Source organism: Pyxicephalus adspersus, chromosome 3, assembly GCF_032062135.1.
Source record: "Pyxicephalus adspersus chromosome 3, UCB_Pads_2.0, whole genome shotgun sequence".
NCBI classification, from domain to species: domain Eukaryota; kingdom Metazoa; phylum Chordata; class Amphibia; order Anura; family Pyxicephalidae; genus Pyxicephalus; species Pyxicephalus adspersus.
Window position 1 is genome coordinate 71,741,932 of NC_092860.1, and position 22,847 is coordinate 71,764,778.

General features: G+C 34.0%; 1 protein-coding gene across 1 annotated transcript in view; it reads left to right on the plus strand.

The window, feature by feature from the left end:
• LOC140326506 (mucin-16-like) overlaps positions 1-22,847 on the plus strand; it is a 33,566-nt gene that overhangs the window by 5,980 nt on the left and 4,739 nt on the right. The window contains exons 10-40 of the mRNA XM_072405155.1: positions 451-477; positions 579-736; positions 1,780-1,841; positions 1,961-2,133; positions 3,586-3,621; positions 4,045-4,184; positions 4,807-4,871; positions 5,055-5,215; positions 5,858-5,893; positions 6,088-6,227; positions 6,620-6,684; positions 6,831-6,997; positions 7,101-7,130; positions 7,258-7,397; positions 9,541-9,608; positions 10,288-10,457; positions 10,561-10,596; positions 11,205-11,326; positions 11,741-11,808; positions 12,045-12,217; positions 12,950-12,967; positions 13,539-13,702; positions 14,039-14,106; positions 15,229-15,395; positions 15,481-15,507; positions 17,519-17,670; positions 18,823-18,893; positions 19,020-19,192; positions 20,258-20,439; positions 21,334-21,401; positions 21,852-22,000. Of these exons, the coding sequence (XP_072261256.1) occupies positions 451-477; positions 579-736; positions 1,780-1,841; positions 1,961-2,133; positions 3,586-3,621; positions 4,045-4,184; positions 4,807-4,871; positions 5,055-5,215; positions 5,858-5,893; positions 6,088-6,227; positions 6,620-6,684; positions 6,831-6,997; positions 7,101-7,130; positions 7,258-7,397; positions 9,541-9,608; positions 10,288-10,457; positions 10,561-10,596; positions 11,205-11,326; positions 11,741-11,808; positions 12,045-12,217; positions 12,950-12,967; positions 13,539-13,702; positions 14,039-14,106; positions 15,229-15,395; positions 15,481-15,507; positions 17,519-17,670; positions 18,823-18,893; positions 19,020-19,192; positions 20,258-20,439; positions 21,334-21,401; positions 21,852-22,000 (3,276 nt within the window). The remainder of the gene's footprint in view (positions 1-450; positions 478-578; positions 737-1,779; positions 1,842-1,960; positions 2,134-3,585; positions 3,622-4,044; positions 4,185-4,806; positions 4,872-5,054; positions 5,216-5,857; positions 5,894-6,087; positions 6,228-6,619; positions 6,685-6,830; positions 6,998-7,100; positions 7,131-7,257; positions 7,398-9,540; positions 9,609-10,287; positions 10,458-10,560; positions 10,597-11,204; positions 11,327-11,740; positions 11,809-12,044; positions 12,218-12,949; positions 12,968-13,538; positions 13,703-14,038; positions 14,107-15,228; positions 15,396-15,480; positions 15,508-17,518; positions 17,671-18,822; positions 18,894-19,019; positions 19,193-20,257; positions 20,440-21,333; positions 21,402-21,851; positions 22,001-22,847) is intronic.

A 22,847-nucleotide genomic window follows, 5' to 3' on the forward strand; every position in this document is an offset into this window, starting at 1 on the left:
GGTACTCTTCATAAAACTCATGAAAATTGAAAGGTCAGAATTAGATCATTGCAGCTGAAATAATCTCTGATAAAGTTTGGAAGCATCTCAAACTGACCTTTGGTGCAAACAAAATACACCTGAATGCACTATGCCTTAAATCAGCTCTAGTAGCCAATGTACATTTATATTGTGGGAGATTAGCTTTAACTCATTTGCTGCAGAGAGGTATTTCAGCATTGACTGTGTGTGCTTATACATTAGCACAGTGGAGTAGAACTTTACCAGTCAACATATAAAGAGATATACAACATCACAAACTGAGTAAAAAAACAAATGCACCTTGGACAATTCCAGTCTATATATTGATGGTATTATTTAGGATAAATGAACAAAATATAGTTTTCTATAAGTAAAATTTAGTGGAAAAGATCTTTGTTAAACATTAAAAAACCCTATTCTTTCTTTTAGGTTATAATGAATACACATTGTCAACAAGTAAGTGGACATATTATGCAGAAATTAGTGGTATACAGAAACATTTAACAGTGCTACAAATAAACGTTTTGCTTATCTGTTTTCTTCTTGGTACATTGTAGCTATTTTGCCAACAACTCACTCACCATCAACAGTATACCCAGCAGCGGACTCCTCTGTTACAGTGAACTTCACTTTGACTAATCTGAAATTTGTCAATGAATTTACAAACCCAGCTTCTTCTAAATACATTAGCACACAGGCGATTATGAATACACTGGTAAGTAAATAAGTTAAAGGCGACCTAAAGTCACAGAACTCATATTAAGAATTATTAAATACCAATAAGCACACAGCCTTATACCAGCAATATTTTTTTTTAATGCAAATGAAAAGTGTCTGTTTATGCTGTCAATCTGTGCAGTGGATGCTAATGGGTTTCACTAATTCTGTCTGAACACTAAAGGGCATTAGAGTGGCTGTAATGTCAGCATATTGCTTATAAGATATATGTCCCATGATTATTTGCACAGTGTATCATTAATGCGGCCTATTATGCTTGAAGTCCCAGCTCTCTATAACACAAAAGGGTGGCTACACTGGCTACAAAGGAAGATATTTTGAATAGGAGTAGTAACATGCTGTCATTGATAGGCTTCTTCAGGTGTTTGCGAGCGCCTGTGTAGGTATTTGCAAGCCGCTGAAACAGCCTAGCGTATGGGCTCATTTTTTAGATTTTGCTTTTCAAATTTTAACCTCTAGTAATAACTGCTAGCAAACACTAAAAAAAACTTGTAGAAGGCATTTTTAATCATTTGCAAGTGGCACCAGTTCAAGTCTACAAAGGCAGCAGGGGCAGCAAACCGCCCCTAGAAGCTGCACGTAGTGTCCAAAACACCCTGTCCCTAAACCTACCAGCTTCCTACCACTTGTCTCTGGGCCCATTTTGTATAATGATAACCATCTTTGAAAGTAGATTTGAGTGAAAACTTCTTTTAAAAACTAAGACTCTAAACCAAACACAATATTTTACTCTCTTTTATTATCCCTGTGACACCAGGGGAAGTGTTGAGAGGAATATGGTTCACCAGAACAGGAATCCTTCTCGTACCAATGAAAGTAGCCCCAATTGTAGAGATATTTCCTTCTTTTCTCTTCCTCTGACCCCCTGTCAGAATAGAAAGGGAAGGGAATAAAGAATGTTTTTAAAAAAAAAGGAGATGTAAAATCTCTCCTGCAGACCCAAAGACTTTTTTATTCTTCAAACAAAAAAGAAAACAAAAATAGTATGTCTGAACGAAGTTTTTAAAATTTGTATTTTAGCTGGATGATTTAATGAAGAAAACCAGTTTGAAAATCAGTTTGTCTGCCTGCCAGTTAATAAGGTGAGAAAAGAATTGCCATGGGCAAAGTTACAGACCTTATTGGGTTGCACGTTTACTATATGTGAATGCAACTAATTGTCACATTGTCACATTTTCAATGTTATGTCGTTGATATACAGTTTGGAAAACAGCGATGGTGACACCAAAGTCAATGCCGTCTGCAAGTACAACAGCACGCTAGAAACCTCTCCATTTAATACAGTTGATTTTTACAAGGAAATAAAAAATCTGACTTTGGACATTACAAAGTTGGCAATCTACACTCTGAATCCTAACAGCCTTTACATCAATGGTAAATGTTCTTTTGGTATTATTATCTATATTATCCACTGTCACATACACAAATGTATAGTCAAAGCATTTTTGGATAGGGTAAGGAAGGATTAGTACTTCTGTCAGGTTTTACTGCGTTTGGAAGCTCTGTTGGAGAAAGCCATTTCTTTCTTTCTGGTAAAAACTTTGTCTCACCAAGACTGGAAGAAAAGCAACACAGACAGAAGTAAAAATGTTTGTTTTTTTTCAGTAGGGGAATACTAAAGTCCCTTTGAACTTTTTAACATTGTAGATTTTCCCATTGCAGATTTTTCCCACTTCCTTTTTGGTACAAGGTTGTCATAAGAACAGGAAGTGAGAGGAAATCTCTCTAGGATAGGAACTCTCCAAGAAAGGCGATAGCATGGTATCCTAGATATCCTCAGGGTTTGGAAGAAATTGGAGAGAGAGAGAGAGCCTCTCCCTTCATATACAGAAATTTCCCCTTATCAAGAAATCAGGTTCAAAATAAACTTAAAGGGTTGAAACACCCTTTCAGAGTACGGGATTTGAAAAAGACTGCAGGTTTATACCTGAATCCAAAAGGAGGATCTCGGAGTATGAAAAACAATGGGAGTCAGACATGGAGGTTCAGCGGAGTGAGCAAGGATGGCAGGATCTATCAGTGTCCATTTACAAAATATCTCTAAATACTTCAATAATAGAGGCCAATTATAACCCTGACCCTCCCTTGTGTAACCCTTAACTCCTTATTCCCCCCCACCCCCTATTTTTCTCAAAATGTTTTCAACTTAAATTTTCAATGTTTACAAAGGGGGTGAATGATTAAAAGGTACCTCTATCCACCAACCTTTATGATCTCACTCCAAACTTGATATGCCTGTATACCTCACAAGTTTCAGATCTGTGAATAACGCTATTCTTGTACTATTGCACTTATTTGTATTATATTTTTTAACTTCAATATTGCAAAAACTATCACCTGCTGTATTTAGACTTTGTAACCTAAGATGTATTGAACTATGTTTGACCTCATATGTTTATTCCACTATGTCTGGTTACTGGTTGGCGCTCTTTTTCTTTTGTTTTGAACCCCCTATTTGTGCCTCCCCATCTTCCTGTTATTCTATGCAAATTTGTTGTGTAATGTTATGGTTTACTTTATTCGAAAATTTCAATAAAACTTTGAAACAGAAATTCTGCTCTGGAAAAGGGAAGAAGTTCCTGACCCACCCATTCCTTCCAGGACATGCCGGGCCTGGATCCCAAATAATGTCCTGCATGTTTGAAGCTAAATAATTAAATATGGCCCTATCCAGGCCCTCCAATCCCTTTTCCATGGAAAATTGAGGTTCATGATGCTAAACACCCCGTTGAATTTGGCATCATGTGTTTCTGTCTACTACTATATGTATATGTATATATTTTTACAGTATGGTGTATTATTAAAAATATGTAATATTCCTTTCAGGATACAATGAAAAAATACAGACTACATTTACTTCAAGTAAGTTTATGCTTGTTGTTAATAGATTGTAATTTAGAAAACCCAATCATATTTATTATTACTGAACATAAGCAAATAAACAAAAATAGCTAAAATTACATGGATCTGCATCATATAGCTTTTGTTTTTTTATTTATAGTGTTTAAATGTGATCATTTATACATATTAAAAGATGTGCCCACTTCTGTAAAAATGCTTGTGGTGTAATGTTTGAATGTGACCTATTATTCAGACTTGATGTTTATTTTTTATTTTATTTTTTTTTTTTTTTGCTTTGAGTGCAGTTTAATAAATTTGTTTATACATATGTACGAATGTGTATATAGGTTTTAGGATAAAATTTGTGACAACCTTAGGACTAACATCATTAATATACAGATCTATACTGTTTGCATGTATTTGATCTTGTTATTTCACTTTCAGGTCCAGCTACAACAACAGTAATGGCAGCAGTTAGCACATTTACTGTAAATTTCACCGTAACAAATCTAGCATACACCTCAGATATGGGGGTGTCAAACACTTCTACATTCAACAGCACTCAGATTGTCTTCAGTGTTTTGGTTAGTATCTGAAAGGTATAAAAACAAATAAGAAACATAAAGCAGCCAGTCAAATTTTCACTCGGGTTTTGTGCTTAGCAATGTCAATGGCACTGTACATTATTTTAAGTGAAGTATGCAATAGTTTTACTATCAACATAATACGTAGACCAAATATTAGCTTAATTATTTGGGAAATATTGATCTTGATATTCTTTTTTATTTAGATATATTATTAATAAGAATAAATATATTTCAATGTTTTTAAGATTTACACAATTTTTACATAAATTTACATTAGAAAAAATAGTGAATCTTGGGTGAATACAATAATAAAAAACACCCTATTGGGTGTTTTAATAAATATTATCATATAAATTCTAAGCCAGTTGAAATGGAAAAAAATCTGTGTGTTTAAGGAGAACATAATTCCATACCTTGACAAAAAAATCTTTGATACCTTTAATATATGACTGCCAGAGTTCACAGGCATATATTAAAGGTCTTAAAATTTTCTAAAAATCAGTTTCTATCAAAATATACCCAGTATGATCAATTTACTTTATATACTTTAAAATGTTTTATGGTGTCTTTTTTTACCTCACTGTGTAAGGTTTTAATTGAGAATACTATTTTTTTTCAGCTGGACACTATGATGAATAAATCTAGCATAAAAAACCATTCCAAATGTAAAGTTGTTGGACTATGGTAAGATACTAATATGATTTTACCAGAATAAAATACTGTGGTAGTAAATATTCGATATATGTATGAAAAAATAAGCCTGCATTCTTCACATTTATTTTATTTACATGGCAGTAACCATATAAGTTATATCTAAAGTTAGTTACATTATAAATATTATTAGCACTGTGTTTTTTTATTATCTAGGTTGGCAAACTCCCAAGACACAAAAGTTGATGCCGTATGTACGAACACCAATCAAACACCATTTGACACTTTGGCTCTCTATAAGGAGTTTAAAAACCTGACATCAAATTTCAGCAAACTTAGCATTTATAACCTGGATCCAAACAGTTTTTATGTCAATGGTAATGTCAGAAATTGGTCTTTTCAATCTCTTACAAAATTAATGTATTTTAAAAGGGGGAATGTAATGTGTTTCAGTCATTTCAGTCATCATGTGACCACTAGCTGATTACCCGGCGTTGCCCAGGTATTTATTTTTTGCAATCCTATAATATACTATTATAGTATATTATAAGGTTTCATGGTTGAAACGTGTCAATGTGTTTCCGAGTGATGGTGGAACATAGCAGTTTGGTTGAAATGTCTCCATGCATTTCCTAGTGATCACATACACACATCTATATATATACCACATACATACATACAAACATCCAAATATAGCTGTGACATATAGCACAGTGCTGTACAAAGATGAGGGGTGCACTCACAGGAGTCTCAGTCATATGTATGGCAAGTTTGGTTGAAATGTCTCCATGCGTTTTCGAGTGATGGTGGGACATACACATATACATAGACACATACACACATATATACATACTATATATATATATATATATATATATATATATATATATATATATATATATTATATCTTAGTCTATACATGCATACACTATAGATTTTTAACTAAACTAATTGCCACATCAATATGGTAAGGTGCATGATTCAAACTTGGATTTTTGTTTCTTTTCTTTTTTATAAAGGATACAATGAAAAAATGCAGACTGCACCAACTACAAGTAAGTTTATATTTTTAATAGTAGTTTTAGTAGTTTTTGGCATACAAACTAGTATAAAGAGTAGTAACATAAGTTACATTTTTTGTTAAAAAGTTATAAAATGCATGGTATCATTTAAATTTGGTTAGGTTTGTATTGTTCTTTCTTTAGTATCTTTGTACTAATGCTTGATTTGTTTTGTGTTGCATTTTTAGGTCCAACTGCAAATAATACTGGGACAGAAGCCAGTACTTTTACTGTTAATTTAACAATAACTAACCTTCTATACACGTCAGACATGGGTAAACCAAACACTGTCTCATCCAACAGCACCCAATTCATCATAAATACATTGGTTTGTATTTATTTTTCTTTGGTTCATTCATTAACACAATACAATGAATAGAAGAGTATTAGGAATATTTGCTCAAATCACTTAAACACTTTCCTTTTTTTAATTTACCATGAAATATGTAATTATGCTACACTTTTATACTGCAATTTGGATAGTTTTAACCTTCATAAAGTTGTGTTGCCTCACTAACCACAAATATTAAAGTAGAACTTTGTCCTATTAAACTTTGTCCAGCTCATCTCCCTGTCTTTGACATTGCAATATAAAGTTTAATCTTACAGTTTTTTTTTTGTTAAATATTGTATAACCCATCAAAGCCTAAAATAAGTAAAGGCTTATACACTTGCCATCAAGAATTAATATTTAGTTTAATTTCTAATATTATTTTTCAGCTCAACATGCTGATCAGTAAAACCAGCCAAAATAACACTTCAGTGTGCAAAGCCGTAAAATTAAGGTGAGACCTCATTATAATAGCATGTTCATATACTTTCTCTACATCTTACAAGAATGTAGTAATATGTCTTGATTTCCATGCTACTTTGTTCATTTTATAATGTAATTTCTGAGTTGGTAATGTTATATATTTTTTCTTTTTCAAAGCCTGGCCGATTCCAGAAGCACAAAAATTGATGTCATATGCACTAAGAACCAAACAGTATTTGTACCATTTAATACCATATCTTTCTATAAAGAACTGAAAAATCTGACCTCCAACTTTACCACACTTGGAATCTATACTTTAGATTCAAACAGTTTTTATGTCAATGGTAAGGTTACATTTTTTCATTATATACTAATTTTGGGCATTTTGAAATATGTATTTACTCATGTTTTGTTTTGTTTTTTTTTTCTCTTTATTTTTTCATCAAGGATACAATGAAAAAACCATACCAACTACAAGTGAGTTTAAAAATACATTTTTATATCACAGTTTTCAACCAACTGTCTGTTGCCAATAACATGAAAAAAAATGTTAAACCTTTTTTTTAGTCATATTTACAATATTTATTTGTCTGGTGCAATTAAGGTGCAACTCCAAGTTCATCAATACCTGTAGTCAACATTTTGACCCTGAATTTCACCATCACAAATCTCTTATATACCTCTGACATGGGTATACCAAACACCTCCACATTCAACAACACAAAGTTCATTATGAATACTTTGGTAAGTGTTGGTTTTATTTCCTTATATATGCAATTACATAAAAGTATGTAATAATATGCTGGTATACCATTATTGATAGAGTCTACCTGAACAAAGAAAATTTTGTAAAAAGAAATTAAACTTAGGAAATATTTTAATTTCAGTTAATAGAAATTAAACTAAAACTAGTAGAAAAACTACCAGTAGTTTTTTGTGAATCAAGGTGCGTTTCCAGCACATTTTAAATAAATAGAAAACAATGCATTGTATGAAAAGGCCATTAAATGTTATTGAATGCAGTTTTCACATTTAATCTACTGTCCATATTTCCCCAAAGTGGACCTAAACTCTAATATCAGACTCAATATTAGATATTTTTTCTCGCTCACTTACACTGGAATGTCAGTCCCCTTAGTGGCGCTGACTGTGTCAGTTTGAATTCATGAAAAATACCATTATATGTGTGGAATCGGCCATCTTTTGTGTGGTAAATTGCCTTGCCATCCCCTCCTGACCTTCTTCTCAGCCCATAGCCCTCCCTCACTGCTCAAACTCCCCACCCAAGCTCCCTAACCAATCAGTCAGTGTGTTTTCTTCTGTGATTGGTGGTGAGTGCTGATGTCATAGATACCGATCAGGCCCACCACCACAACACAGATAATGGACCCACATCCCACTGTCAGTCGCATGGACAATATTATCACCATCATCCTTTGTGGAGCCTGTTGTCACCCTAATGTGCATTGTCACCATAATCTGTGGAGTCCGTTGTCATCCTAATCTGCACTGCCACCCTAATCTGTGTCGTCACCCTCATTTATGGAGCCCTTTGTCACCCTAGTCTGTGTTGTCACCTTTATCCTTGGAGCCTGTTGCCACCATACACTCTCCCCAATAAAAGTTGAGGAGCTGACCTGACACCCCTCTCCTCCTGCCTCTGACATAAACAGACAGTGCTGGAGAGTGAGTGTCATCACATGACCGGGTAAAAGAGAAAAGAAAAGCACTGAACTTGTGACCAATCAAAGCAGTGGGATAATTTTTTTCCTCTTTGACTAATGTCAATCTTCCATGAGCCTTTGTAGCCTCACTCTGGTGATGGAGAGCCCAGGGTGAGGGGTCAAAGCAAGTTTAGGAGGTTTAGAAGCTTTAGGCAAAGTGAAACCCAAACAGATCAGCATAACTTTTTTAAATGAAAAATAAAATGTGAGTTTAGGTCCGCTTTCAATATACTTTTATTTATTTATAAATCTTAGGTGTCAGGTTATAATTGATGTTTTGGGGGGGGTTGAAAAAATGATACCATATTTTCTGCATGTAAGTCTGCGTTCCTGTCATCTGCTACCCCAACTGACTGGCCTTGGATTGGCACCGGTCTGCCAATCCTGGGCAGCGTACAGGCACTCATGTGACTTGTGCTGTACATCACACCTACAGAACAAAGATAGCAATGTGTGTAGCTACACTGCTCTGCTATTCTCAGAAGCTCCGCCTCCTGTAAGCACACTAGCTGAGAATAGCAAAGCAGAGTAAGGAGGGCTTCCAGCACTCCCGCCTCTTGTCATCTGTGGCCCCCAACTCACCAGCCATGGATAAGCACTGGTCAGTAGCCCAGGGTTTGGGCACCTTTGTTTTACTCAATTTGGATTTAGACAATGTAGTTGATACTTTCTGCAAAACTATGGCATGTGAGTTCCATGCTAAAATAAACATACATATGATATGTTTTACTGATGTTATTTAAATGTTTATCTATTGATTCAAAAGATGCCTGTTAATAATTTGCTTCCTTATCTGACATTATAAAGCATAAAAAAAAACCAGATATGTAGAGAACAGAAGAGAAAAGACAAAATGTACTGTATTGTATTATTGAGGAAGGGAATGTGCTCATGTTATTATAGATATAGAAGGGAGCAAAAGGAAAGTGATTGCACACAACAGCACAAAGAGAAAGCACAGTTTGCATAAGAAATTAGCAGATTATCCAAATGCTTGATTCTCCCATACAATTAAATCCATTCTGAAACAAATGTACATTTTGGTCAAATGTTGGTTTAACCCATGCAGAAAAAATGTATAGATAGTTTCTCTTTTAGATATTAAAAGGATTACCTGTGATTGTTTTCATAATCTCTAAGTATATATTGTCTTTCCTTTCCAGATAAATTCTGTAGTGAACCAAACTACCTTGAAATTGTCTTCTCCAGCATGTCAGACCATAGGATTCATGTAAGATATGATTAGTTTGTGGGTATGTGGTGTCTGTGTGTCTATTCACTGTAGCAGTTTATTTTTGCAATGGGTTTCTGTATATTGCAGTTGGCATTGCACCTGATTATTGTTAAATCAGATGTAGCACAGGGCATGTTTTAAAATACTATCCTCAATTCTCCTTGGATTAGCATACTTATGTAATTCTTCTGACCAACTGAGATTAAAAAAATGTGTCTTTGGTATAGTTTTGACCTTCTCAGTTAGTTTTATTCTAACAAACATTAATTATATACTTGACATATGATTTGACTGTTTAATGTAATGAATATTAATGTTTGTGGGTATTTGATAAATAAACCTCCTAAATAGATACCCTTGCCCTTTACAAAAATTACCTAACTTTTCCCTGATGTTAGAAAGTAAAAACTCTCAGGCAAGGTACCCTACAACAAATCCCCTTTGTATTTGCCATATTGTGACAATTCTGGTAAAAGGCCAAGAGAAGGGAGGGTTCTACCCCTCTGTATAGGTAGCAAGAAAACCTAGGAAACCTTTCTCTTTAAAAGGCAAAAATATATATTTAGTTTGTTTAGGCAAGCTTTTCTTTCACATTGAATCATCTGATTAACTAAAGTGAAAATCCGTATGAGTTTCACAAAAACTGTAATTAAATTGATTTTCTGATGTTTTTCAGGTCAGCAAACTCCTTACAGACTAAAGTTGATGCCATATGCACGTATGCCAGTAATTCAGCATCTCCTCCATTTGATACAACAGCATTTTACAGAGAGCTCAAAAACCTTACAATGAATATCACCAGTCTAGGGATCTATAAACTTGATTCAAACAGCCTTTATGTGAATGGTAATTTAAAAAAAACTACATTTATTATATTTTCACATAAATTCAGTAAATATTATGAGCATTACTTTTTTCACAAGTGGATAATGCTTTACATTTTTTCCAGGGTATATTGAAAAGTATACAGCACCCCCAACACTATGTAAGTAATATTTGATACAGGCAGAAATAGTGGTAATAGACTGAAATGTTGCCCCATTTTTTAGTTTCCCAGTGCCCTGTTTATTTGTATGTGCATTTCAATCATCTTTGACCTGAAGGTCTAGGTGGGAAACTTGGGTACAAATGACCTGTGTTTTTTTTTTTGTAAAAAATGTAAAAAACTAAATTATTGTTAGTAAACAACAGGCTATAAAAGCATTTTCAGTGAAAATGGCCACTAAATTTTTATTTGATGGTCAACAGGTGAAGGGTTTTTCATGACACCACCAGCCGAGAAAATGCTCACCACCCATTAGTGACCTGTGAAATTGTAAGAGATATAAAGAGGTGCTGCAAATAAAGTTTCCTTAGTGAAACCTGCAGAAGTTCCTTTGTTTTCCTGACCAAATTCAATCTCTAGTGTGCATATATATGTGAGATATGTTTACAGAGAGAAACAGGACTTTAAGTATTTCATGGCATTTAGCTTAATAAATCCTATTTGTTTTATTATCACCCTTGATCATATATGTTTATTACATATACATTTCAGTTTTTTAAGTCAGTTACTGAAAAAAAATTTCCCCTTATTATTTTTATTGTCATTAGCAGCTCCAACAATCAACAATTTAACCATGAATTTCACAATAACAAATTTGAAATATACTCTGGATCTCGGTGTTCTGAACTCATCCAAATTCAACAGCACATCACGAATTATTACCAGCCTGGTGAGTGTATAGTTTATTTGTACTTTAGATCCTTTATTTTCTTAATTTCTTCTTAAAATTATCCTCAGCCAGTTTTTGGCAGTCATACGGCTACTACAAACAATGGGATTGATTTACTAAAGAAGTTTACAGCATTTAGGCTGATCATTTAGCAAAGTGAGTGTTACCTTAGCTTAATAAATGTGATTAAAGTTTTCTTTGAAAAAAATACCTAATCATGAGTGAGAAAAAAAAACATGACTAAGTAAAAATTCCCTTGAAAGTTGATAATTCCACAGTGTAAATTCTTTTAGTAAATCAACCCAGTAGGTTTTTGACCACAGTTTTCGGATATCAGTGCTTAAAGTACTGCCAATGTACATTTACATAAACGTAAAGTTAATATCTATTTATTATAATATTCTTCCTCCACAGCTATCCTCCATTATGAAAACCACAAGTCTGGGTTCATCTTACACCGGATGCCAAATTGTTGCCTTCAGGTAAGCTGTAACACCAAGTACGGCATCTGTTAGAATCCGGACTAGGCTGACACAGAGCCAGGTAAGGTGTCAGTAAGAGATGTGGCCCCAGAGTGGGAGATTGGTAAAACCTGCGGGTAGAGTTGTATGGGTGGTGTTTTTAGAGTTATCACACAGCATTTATGGATCTATCATACATATTTAATAAGATTTTCATGGATAAATGAATGCAAGTAATGCGTTTTTCATTTTCACAGCTCCGCTAATAGTGCAAGAGACACCAAAGTAGATGCAGTCTGCACTTATATCAACAGTTCTGCAGCACCTGGATTTGACCGAGTCGGGTTCTTCAAAGAGTTAGCAAACAAAACGAATGGCATCACTAGCTTTGGAATATATTCTTTAGATCCCAACAGTCTTTATGTCAATGGTAATTTGCAATCCTTTTTAAGAAATGTGTGTTGTTTCATTTTTGAACTACCATGTAGCCATGTATTTTTGTATAGTATATTAATCATGTTTATTAACTTCAGGTGACATGACCACTTACCAAAAGAAGTCTGAAACATCTTCTATACATTTTCTAGTGTGTATTGCTGATTTATGCATGACACCTTACTTAAATTTATAAATTCACCCTATAAAACTTTTAGACATTCTCTTCTTTGTCCCCTTTGCTGTTACCTTACGAATATTCTGATGCAATTTTCTGGTTTGTCATCTGTAGTGACATTTGTGTAATATTCACAATACATGGTAATTAATCCCTATCTTATTTTGAACTTATCCTACTAAAAATGTAGTCTCAAAATAGAATATATGAGGTAATAGGGGCACAAACAAGCATACTTATGCACCCCTTCTCTCTTCCTTATTCATCATAACAAGTGCAGGGTATCAGAATTACGGAATAAAAGATCAGACACAGACTGTAAAGATTGCTTAGTCCTGAACATACAGCTTCAGTGACAATATGAATATATCTAATGGCTGCTGTTCTGTGAGTGAATTTGTTTGGACTGAGCCTGGGTATAGTTTATTTTCCAGAAACATAGTTTAAATCGTTTTTGAAACTCTGTACATATGAGGATACATGTATTTCTGTAGTTTTTGCCTGGTCGAATTCAAAATACCAAACACATACTTTCTTTTTGTTTTTCAGGATATAATGAACACAGATGTAAGTAATGATGCAGAATATTTAAAACTACTGCAAAATCAAAAATACTGCAATTTATTTTATTGGTATATGTTACAAATTTAAAAACAGATTTACCTAGTCAATCTATAATCATGATAGGGTTAAATCAGTGATTACCAACCTTTTTGGTCCCGCAAACTACTAAAATGACCGGCTCCTGACAGTGCACTGATCCTGGGATTTGTACGAATACATGGTCCGTGGCTCTGGCCAATTCGCCCAGCCAGCGGGGTCCTTCTCCCTACCCTTGGGGGTGCACCGGCCAGAGCTGCCGACCACCGGTTGGCGACCTTTGGGTTAAATTATATGTCTTGTTCATAGTCTTAAAATGTTGATAGCCAGATATTTTATTTTTTTTATAATATTTTATTTAAGAATAGTCACTATTTAAAAAAAAAATTATAAATATACTTTTTTAAAGTTCTACAATTACTTTACATTACTTCATAAAACATACCATATTACATAAGATGTGCAAAAACTTTCCTACCATATCTTAGCAGATTTGTTGTGTGGTGTACAGTACAGTTTTACTTTATTTCATTATTAGCTGTGGAGCCTACCATTGAAGCAGCCACCAAAGGTCCAGTAGAAACAATCAATTTTGAAGAAATAACACTCAATGTTACTATAACTAACTTGGCCTATACATCGGACCTTCAGTTAAAAAATTCATCAAAGTATAACTCAACATCTACGAATGTGCTCTACCTGGTAAGTGCTTACATTTTTTTTAATTTGTACTTGTAAACTTGTAAGACACAAATAGAAAAAAATATGTACAGTACAAACTTTACTGCAGTTTATACCTATTGAAAGGATCCTATCTGCCTACTGTAATCATAGTTTAATTTCACTTTAAATATACACTTTATCTAATTCAACATATAATTGGCAGAACTTACCACCTCTAATCCCTTTCTTTCAAAAATGCTGATTTGTGGAAAACATTCATAGGATGCAACTGTATTTTGCTTGTCATTTGAATTTTGTGGTATAATAAATTGAACTTTAGAGTTATCTAGTTACACTTCTTTTTTATATTCTTAGGTGAACAATTTAATGAGAAACAGCACTCTTAGTTTCAAGTTCATCAACTGTCTTATTGACAGCTTTGTGTAAGTATTAACAGTTCATTATAAGTGAAATAATAGCATTTTTCTTTTCCATCTATGCATAGCTTTAATCATATATAAAAATGTATATATTTTGTACATATTTTCTATCTTGGTCTTTTTATTTATTCAGCTTGCACCTATTACTTCGCTGTCAAGTAATATTTCACATATTTGTAGGAAAACTATTTACATTTTTTATGCTAAAATGTAACTGCTATTAGGACACAAATAGGATTAAAAAATACATATATAGTTCAATTAATTCACCTTGTGTACTATTATTGTATGTTCACTTTTTCAGGAGGTTTTCACAGATTTTTTAAAAAAATCTTGTAGTTGCGACCACCTGTATGCACCCTAAAGTATAAAAATACATTCTGAACAAAGCTGTAGAGGAACTTTCAATGCAGCCCTTATTCGCCAATAGGCACTGTGGAGAAATTATTGTTGAAATTTCACAACACAGGCACTGAAATCTTGATGTTGTGATATTTCTAAAATGTTAGAAACTGACTGAACCACAAACCAAACACAACCTCAACTTTAATCTTTGTTTTAATCTTTGAGAAAATATCAACTTAAATCAACTACTGTTTAGTAAGAATACATTCATTAATTTGTCCATAGTTCAGACAGAAGTATACAAGTTTGGGTGATAAGCTTAGCTGGCATATACACAGTTTATTGATTTTTTTACAATATAGAGAACTTTACACTCACTTTCTACATCAGATGCCAACAATTTATAAATTATAGCTACAATATCATAAAACAATTTAAATAAAAATAAACATAAAAATGCATGCAAAACAATATTAGTAATAATTTGTTTCCATCCCCCGTCCCTCCAGTTGTTTCCCTTTTTTAAAACTACATAGGCTGGTAGAATTTTCATTATCCGATCCTTTAAGCATTTTTGAATGCTTGCACGCACTGCTGTTATCATAAATACATTTTAGTCTGCCTTCTTCTTTGCAAATTAAGGGACTTTTTATTAATCGTTGAGTTTAGCAATCACGTAAATTGCCTAATGTTCCAAAAATAAGTGGCAAAATTGTGACATTTGACTTTAATTGTATTTGTCATACTGGTAACTAAAAGTGTATATTTTCTGTTCGGCAGGTTAAATGCAACTGGCACCAAAGTAAACCTAGTTTGTAAGATTAAGAAGGATACTACTGAGCCGCAGTTTGATAAGGTGGCATTTTACAATGAGGTAACAAACATGACCTCAAATATTACCAAGTTGGGTATCTATAAGCTAGACAAGAACAGTCTATATGTTAATGGTAAGACTAATCCATTCTATCTTGAAGATTTATGAATGTAGAGATTTCTAACACCAAAATAAAATATATCTTTTTGTCTTTGTAGGATACAATAAGGCCACAACTGCAACAAGTAAGTTACACTTCTAAATTTTAATAGCGGTAAATGCATTTTGTATGTTTATAATAGGTAACATATTATGCAACATAACCCTTCCATTATGGTGCAATAAAATGAACTCCAGGCAAATATAAAATAAACAGGTCTGTAGTCATTCATGAATGATTCCATTTTGTATACCTAAATACCTGAATTTGACTTAGTGTGAGCCTTTTTCAGTACCTGTATGAGGACAGAAAAATCTTTTGTCAGGAAAAAGTCTATGGATCAGCTTTTAATGACAGTGTATTTAAATCTAAAAAATCATAATATTTATATACAACATAATTTTTGGAGCCCAACTGTATATCTTAATCACTCATCAACACTGGATACTCCAGGACAGCCATACCTTACTGCAATTGTCTACAGTTTGTGACAGTGATTTTCAACCAAGGTTCCATGGAACCCTAGGGTTTCTCCATAGGTGGCTAAGGGTTCCTTGAGCAATGAACAATTTGTGACCCTGAGGTCAGTTTAACAAATACCAATTATCTTTTTGCCTATCTATAAGGGCAACATTCTTCCCACTGCCCAACAATGTTGGAGGCATTCATTCTACCACAGTACTGTGAGTAGTAAATATAGAAATTATAGCGATGGTTCTCTGAAACATTTTTTCAAGGGTTCCTTCATGTTAAAAAGATCGAGAAACACTGGTCTATGATGACATCACAATTTAATATTATAATGCAGTTGGGGCACACATAGATTTTCCAGTATAGGCCTGGCTGTATGGCTGAGACCTCTGTTTCTGCTGTTTATACACTTATCCCATTCATATATGAGTTAAGAGTACTGCTGTATAGAGAGGCCCAGAGTGTATGGATAAGATCCTATGTGGTCAAGGAATGCAATCATGGGTGCTTCTACCCCATATTTACCAGCTAGTTGTTGATATTAGTTTGTATTTTATTATAAAATTAATTAGGTAAATGTGAATATATTAAATACGTACTATCAAATAAATCAAAATGAGCCTACTAATAACATTTAGTTATGTAAGTATGTTGGGGGAATATGATTTCCGTAGTATTGCAAACAGCTCATTACGTTTCTGCCATGTGTATCAGCATTTAAACAGTCTGAAAATGGTGATGAAACTCCCCCGAGCAATTAACTCCACATGTACAGTGTCCACTAACCCTCAAACAACAGGGATCTGACCCTTCCACCTAGGGGTGGGTTCTACCAATTCTCCAAAAACTACATCATATCATTGGAGCAGTTTTTTTTAAATCACTCAGTAGTTGGTGTAACGTAAAACATTACTTTTTTTTTCAATATTTATCGATAAAATATAAGACTGATTTGAGTTTTGTATGAAAAGGTAGGAATAAATAGAACTTCTGTCAGTAGGAGGGCAATTGGAGACATTTCTTCATTTTCTGTATGATGAGATAGTTGGACCTCTCAAGAATTAAGGAAACTCTTTAATCACAACACAGATGGAAGTAAAATTGCTTATTAAAGTTTTTGCTAGAATCCCTGTCAATTTTTTATTGTTGTCTATTTCACTGTCTATTTCACTGTCTATTTCATCTATCTATCACGGTCAATCTATCTATCTATCTATCTATCTATCTATCTATCTATCTATCTATTCGTTTAATTTAAGTATTGGGTGAGGAGTAGTACATAGTTTTCAAATGGTCTGGTATAATATAATGTGATAAAAAATATTTGCTGATGCTTCAGCTCCCTAGCTCTTCTGTAGCTAGGAGAAAAAACTTTTTTTGTTAGAACTTTTACAGGTTACTATTTAAAATTTAATTGACTATAGATATTGTTATGGTATGCAGATAATGTGTTTTTTAGATTAGGAAATAATTTTTCGGTAGTCATTGATACCAAACTTTTTAACTTTACCTTGCCATCCATTATGCTTTGATTTGATTCTATTTTGCTCATATAAAATGTTAACATTTGTAAAGTGTAAGTATATCTTGGGTGAACATTTGCTTTCATTTTCTTTTTTATTTAGCAACTACATCTCCATTTTTGACTACGTTAGGAATTTTTGGACCCAAGAAATTCTTCATTAATTTCACAATAACTAACCTTGACTTTAATGCAACTCTAGCAAACAAGACCTCTGATCCATTCAAAAATATTAAAGGCAAACTTGACAATTTGGTAAGTGACATTTTTAATTATTAGAAACTACGGGACTTATTTTGAAAGCAGATGTGTCCTGAAATTTGTATACCTTTCTTCCAAAAAATTGGAAATAACTCCAAAATGTGGATCTCCTGCCAGCGTCCATACCTTGGATCGAGGTGAGCCTGCCCCAGGTTCACCAGTTTGGACAGGTATATTTAGTTTGGTATTCCACTTTATAGGACACTAATCCTCCTTAAGCATATTGGGGCTTAATGGTGTGCTATCAGGGTAGCAGTGTTCCCTGCCACTTAATTTTAAGATAATGTTTGAGATGCTTTTCACTGAATCAGTCCTGGTGTGGGTGGCTCCTATCAGGGACTGCCTAGCTATATTCAAGATGTAATCACAGTACTATATTCAAGTACTGTGTCTTTCCGAGAGCCATTGGTTCTGATCTCTAGCTTTTACAAGTCTTCTTGACCTTTACAGTGCACAGTTTTTTCCCTCCTCACTGCCAACAAAGTAGGGTTTTATCCATGAAAATAGATGTGACACGAGGGACTTTCTCAATTTTTCTGTATATTGGCCTTTTCACAGTCTCCATTTCCTCCCTATTTTTCTTTTTTTTCTCTCCTCTCTGTATCTGACCTCCCCTCTTTTCTACTGTACTATACGCCCATTTATTCAATACCCTAAATTAATAGGGGAAAGAAAGGGTAAAGATTCCTAAATCATGGCTTAGGAATGAAAGGTTTTAGGAAACTGCAGTCTGTGCCAATTCTTCCAATTACGATCACATGTATGCAAATTGCACTGATGGGTTTAGGTGGATATTGGGATAGGGAATCTCTATTTGTATGCTTTAGAAGTTGTTGTAAACATTCTTCTTTCTCTTTAACCAAAAATGATTTTGAATAATCTGTATTACACATTTATAAAAAAAAACAAAAACAAATACATAATACGAGCTTTAATAAATCACACCCATTATCCAGAAATGGCAAGTATGAGAGACTGCAGTCTATAGGTTATGCACACACTGTTTATCTATCCTTTTAGTATGATCAGACTACCATAAAAGTACTTGTTACAATAATGTTACAATGAACATGTTAAAGAAAAACTCCCAGAAGCTTCTCAAAACCATGCTTTATCAATAAGCCCTTTACAATTTCTTGTTTTCAGCTGAATAACGGCTATCAAAAGAATTTACTAGTAAAGGACAACTTTGAAATGTGTGCGGTAACTACTTTAAGGTAAGCATTTTACCAGATGTTTGTTATTGGTAATGGCCGCTATATATTATTGTTTTGTGTATAATTTTGTTGGTGTTTGTGTATATAAATTTAGCTTTCTAAATGACTGTGCTCTAATTTTTATAGGTCAACTCCCAAAAGTGTAGACACCACTGTAGAAGCCATATGCATTTTTAATATAGACCTTTTGTCAAGAGTCTTTTCAGCAGATGATGTTGAAATATCTCTCCTAGAAATAACCCAAAATGGCACTCTTTTGGGCAACTTTACACTGTCTAGATCAAGTATTCATGTAAACAGTAAGTATATATTTATTGTTGTTTTGTATGTTTTTAAATTTCTACAACATTTAAGTGTAACATATATACAGTGATGAAATAAAAAACTGGTTATGATTAGCCACTAACATACTTAAAAATACTGCAAACCATCCCCAGAATCAACCATGGTATGCTGCATATGCTTGCAGATATCGTGTATTTTATGGTCAGCCTTTGTAAACCTATAAAAAAAAAGAAAAACTGTATCAGGAAAAAATACAGTGAAAACAGAAAAATACAGATACAGAAAAATACAGTTCATTGCGATTCCTACCACCCAAATTCAATGCTTTCATATTCAAGGATACAAAACAATTATACAGGTTTAACGTTCTATAGCAATTCTGACTTGTTGCATGCATAGTGACCAAAAAAATTGAATTCTGAGACAGGCTCACAACTAGCATTTTCAGAAGGAGATCAGCCATGGAACCTATATTTCTTAATATGGCAGTTAATTTGCTTTAAGTACCTTAACATTTTAGGCCTGCTTTATTAAAGCTCTCCAGGACTGGAGAAGATATACTATTTTCGGTAAAACTGGGTGACCCAGCAAACCTAGAATGAATTTCCTAAAATCATTTGCAAATATTTGGCAACCGTTTTCTTTCCTACATCACATTCATTCCAAATTTGTAGGATCACCAAGGTTCACCCATGGTAGGCTCTCCTTTTTCTGCAGTATTGGAGAGCTTAGGCCCATTATGTGCTGGTTTATAGGCTACTTGGGACAAGAGAGGCAGAGAGGCAATTAGTGTAAACTGTTTTTTAAAATGTATGTAACATATTGTCAAACTAGAACATTTTTTTTGGCTCCAATAAAATAAACATTTATACCTAAAGTGTGTGTTTATATGTGTATGCGCTAGTGGGATGAATCTAATAGTTTAATTTAGATCTTACATATTCCAGCAAAAAGGTACCCTCTTACATTTCAGCTCATCAGTAGGAATATCTCACTAGCCCCTGAAAAGTTCAAGATGAACTTGTTAATTTTGGCTGTTTACTTACTTTACTAACCAAATAACTTGGCTATCTGTACAGTTTACAGAGAAGATGAAACCTCGACAGTTAGCAGCAGCATGACCACTACAGCTAGTATCATCATAGAAGCCTTGCCTTCCTCTACACTTCGTGGCTTTAACGTTAATTTCACCATACTAAATAATTCTGTGCCAAATGATCCACAAAAGCGGCAGATGCTGGAGCAAGATATTGTGAACAAGGTAACAATTTCTTTCTCAGTAGTAGGTGTTACCGTACATGGAAATAAAATACTTAATTTTGAAATATCTTTTCTAATATATGGCATCATATAAATGACTGATAAATGAAAATGAGTGTTATTTTGTAAAACACATTTATAATATACATTTTTAAATAATATTATTGTGCATTTGTGTATTGCTAGAACAATTATTTGAACTGCATATTCATACAATATATGTATACCTGTATATAAAAGGGCAAATAAATACAGCATTAGCAAGACATTTTAAAGTCAAATTGATAAAAAATGTTTTCAAATACACCCTACATAGATCTCATCCTCCAATGGGTCATTGTAATTGCATCCTGCACTTCTGTACAAATATGACATCACCTTATATGAAGGCAAAGCAAAAATGTTGTTAAGTTGTAAAAAAACATGTTTAATTAGTCATTATGGATACAGGGTCTGTCAGAGTTTGACACACCCTAAAATGTTGGACACCAGCCATTTCTGCTGCAATAATATAGGACAGTACCCAAATGGAAAGGGAAATATTTTTCCTCTTTTACAGTCTGGTTTTAGTTTTGTTCTGTGCAGTTAGCCACATGGTCCATGTTAGAGGGATTGTGAACCCTCTGCATACAAGTAGAAGAGGTTGTCTCCCCTAATGCCAAAAGTCCAAAGAGTGTCCGGTTTTCCCTCCTCCTGTAGGGAAGTAAAATTTTCAGTGCGTAATGTTCCTGGGTCATAGCCGTCAGTTTAATCTTAACGAGAGTTTCACAGCAGAATAACACACGTGAGATTTTTAAATCACGTTTTCCACTTTAGAAGCTGTACAAGTTTGTTGAAAATAATGTAATCTCTTAGAGCATTCATTTAACTTTATTTTTGTTTGTTTGTTTTTCAGATGAATGAGCTTTATAGAAATAGCACACTGAGCGAAAAATTTAAATACTGCCTGCTTTCATCAGTAAGGTAAAGTAATATTGGAAGATAATCATAAAGATTCATAAATTCTTCCTTTCATTCAACTTGCATTCAGTAGAGTCAAGTTCCAGGTAAATAGGTTACAACAGCAACCTTATGTTGCAGAGGATAACGTTCCTCCAAAAAAGTTGTATTGCTTCTAATCTGAAGGTTACTCCAAAGGATTATGTTGCCACTGCAGCTTAGTTTCAAACAGAAACAGCCTTAATATACCTGCAATATGTGATACTGTACACAAACAATGTCATATTATAAGATATTAATATAACAAGTAAATTAAATACAGCTGACTGTTAACTTAATGGAATGACCCACTTACTACTTACCCACTTATGTAGAAGTGTTACAGGTAAATTTTAAAAATTAGAAATTTAGATAACTTCTTGAAAGCAATGTTAACACCCTTATGACCTAATCCTTCATGATCTATATTTACAGGAATGGATCTATCATAGTATCATGTAAATGCTACTTTCAAGATGAGCCTTCTGTAAACAGTCAGTCTGTTGAGACTGAATTTAACCAAGGGACAAATAAAGGAAATATGCTAGGATCAGTATATCCCTTAAGAAATATTTCTGTTACAGGTAAGAATAATTTTAAATCTAATAAACTGGAAATGTGATAATTACACCTAAAGGAGATATGCAAGTCTCTATGATTTAAATTCATGATTATATACAACTTTTAAAATATGTCCAATGCATTAGGTTATTGTTTTTATTTTTATAGTAGAAGGGAATTTGATTAGGAAAAAAAATATGAGCAGGCAGATTTGATAATGAGCATAGCAATAATGTCAGATCTCCCCTTGAATATAGAGGAATGGAGGCCACATTCCCTCTTTAGTACAACAGACCAGCGTCATATATTTCTTTCTCTTATAACCAGCATCCTTCCAAACCCTATAGTTTACAACACCCATTGTAAAAGTTGGAGTTTTGTGTCTCCAGGTGTCATAAAACTCAAATAATACTAGTAGAGTGGCCCCTGATTGACCTCTAAGCTGTATTCAGGAACACATTTATTAAAAATCCTTATTATTAATCTTTATATTTACACCATTCAGTTCTGTAATTGGCCGATGAATATTGCTAAAATTAGGGAATCCTGGGTTCGTCCATGTGGACACAGTCCCCCCTGACAGCCCCCAGCCGGCTGTCATTGGATTGTCCCATTAGTCCTACCTGTGGTTGGCATAGAAAAAGCCATGTAAGTCTAGCAGAGGAAGCTCTCACTGATACCATCTTTTGCTAAGTACAACGGCACTGACACATTGCCCCTGATTCATCAATAAAATCCGCGCTCGCTGGAAGCGCGAAAGTACGCGCGGCCAACAGTCGCGGTTTACCGCGGTCCGGACTCAAGTGTGCGCGTACACTCGCCTCACTGCCAGCCGGATTCCTGCCTTCATAATAATAAGCAATAGGGGGC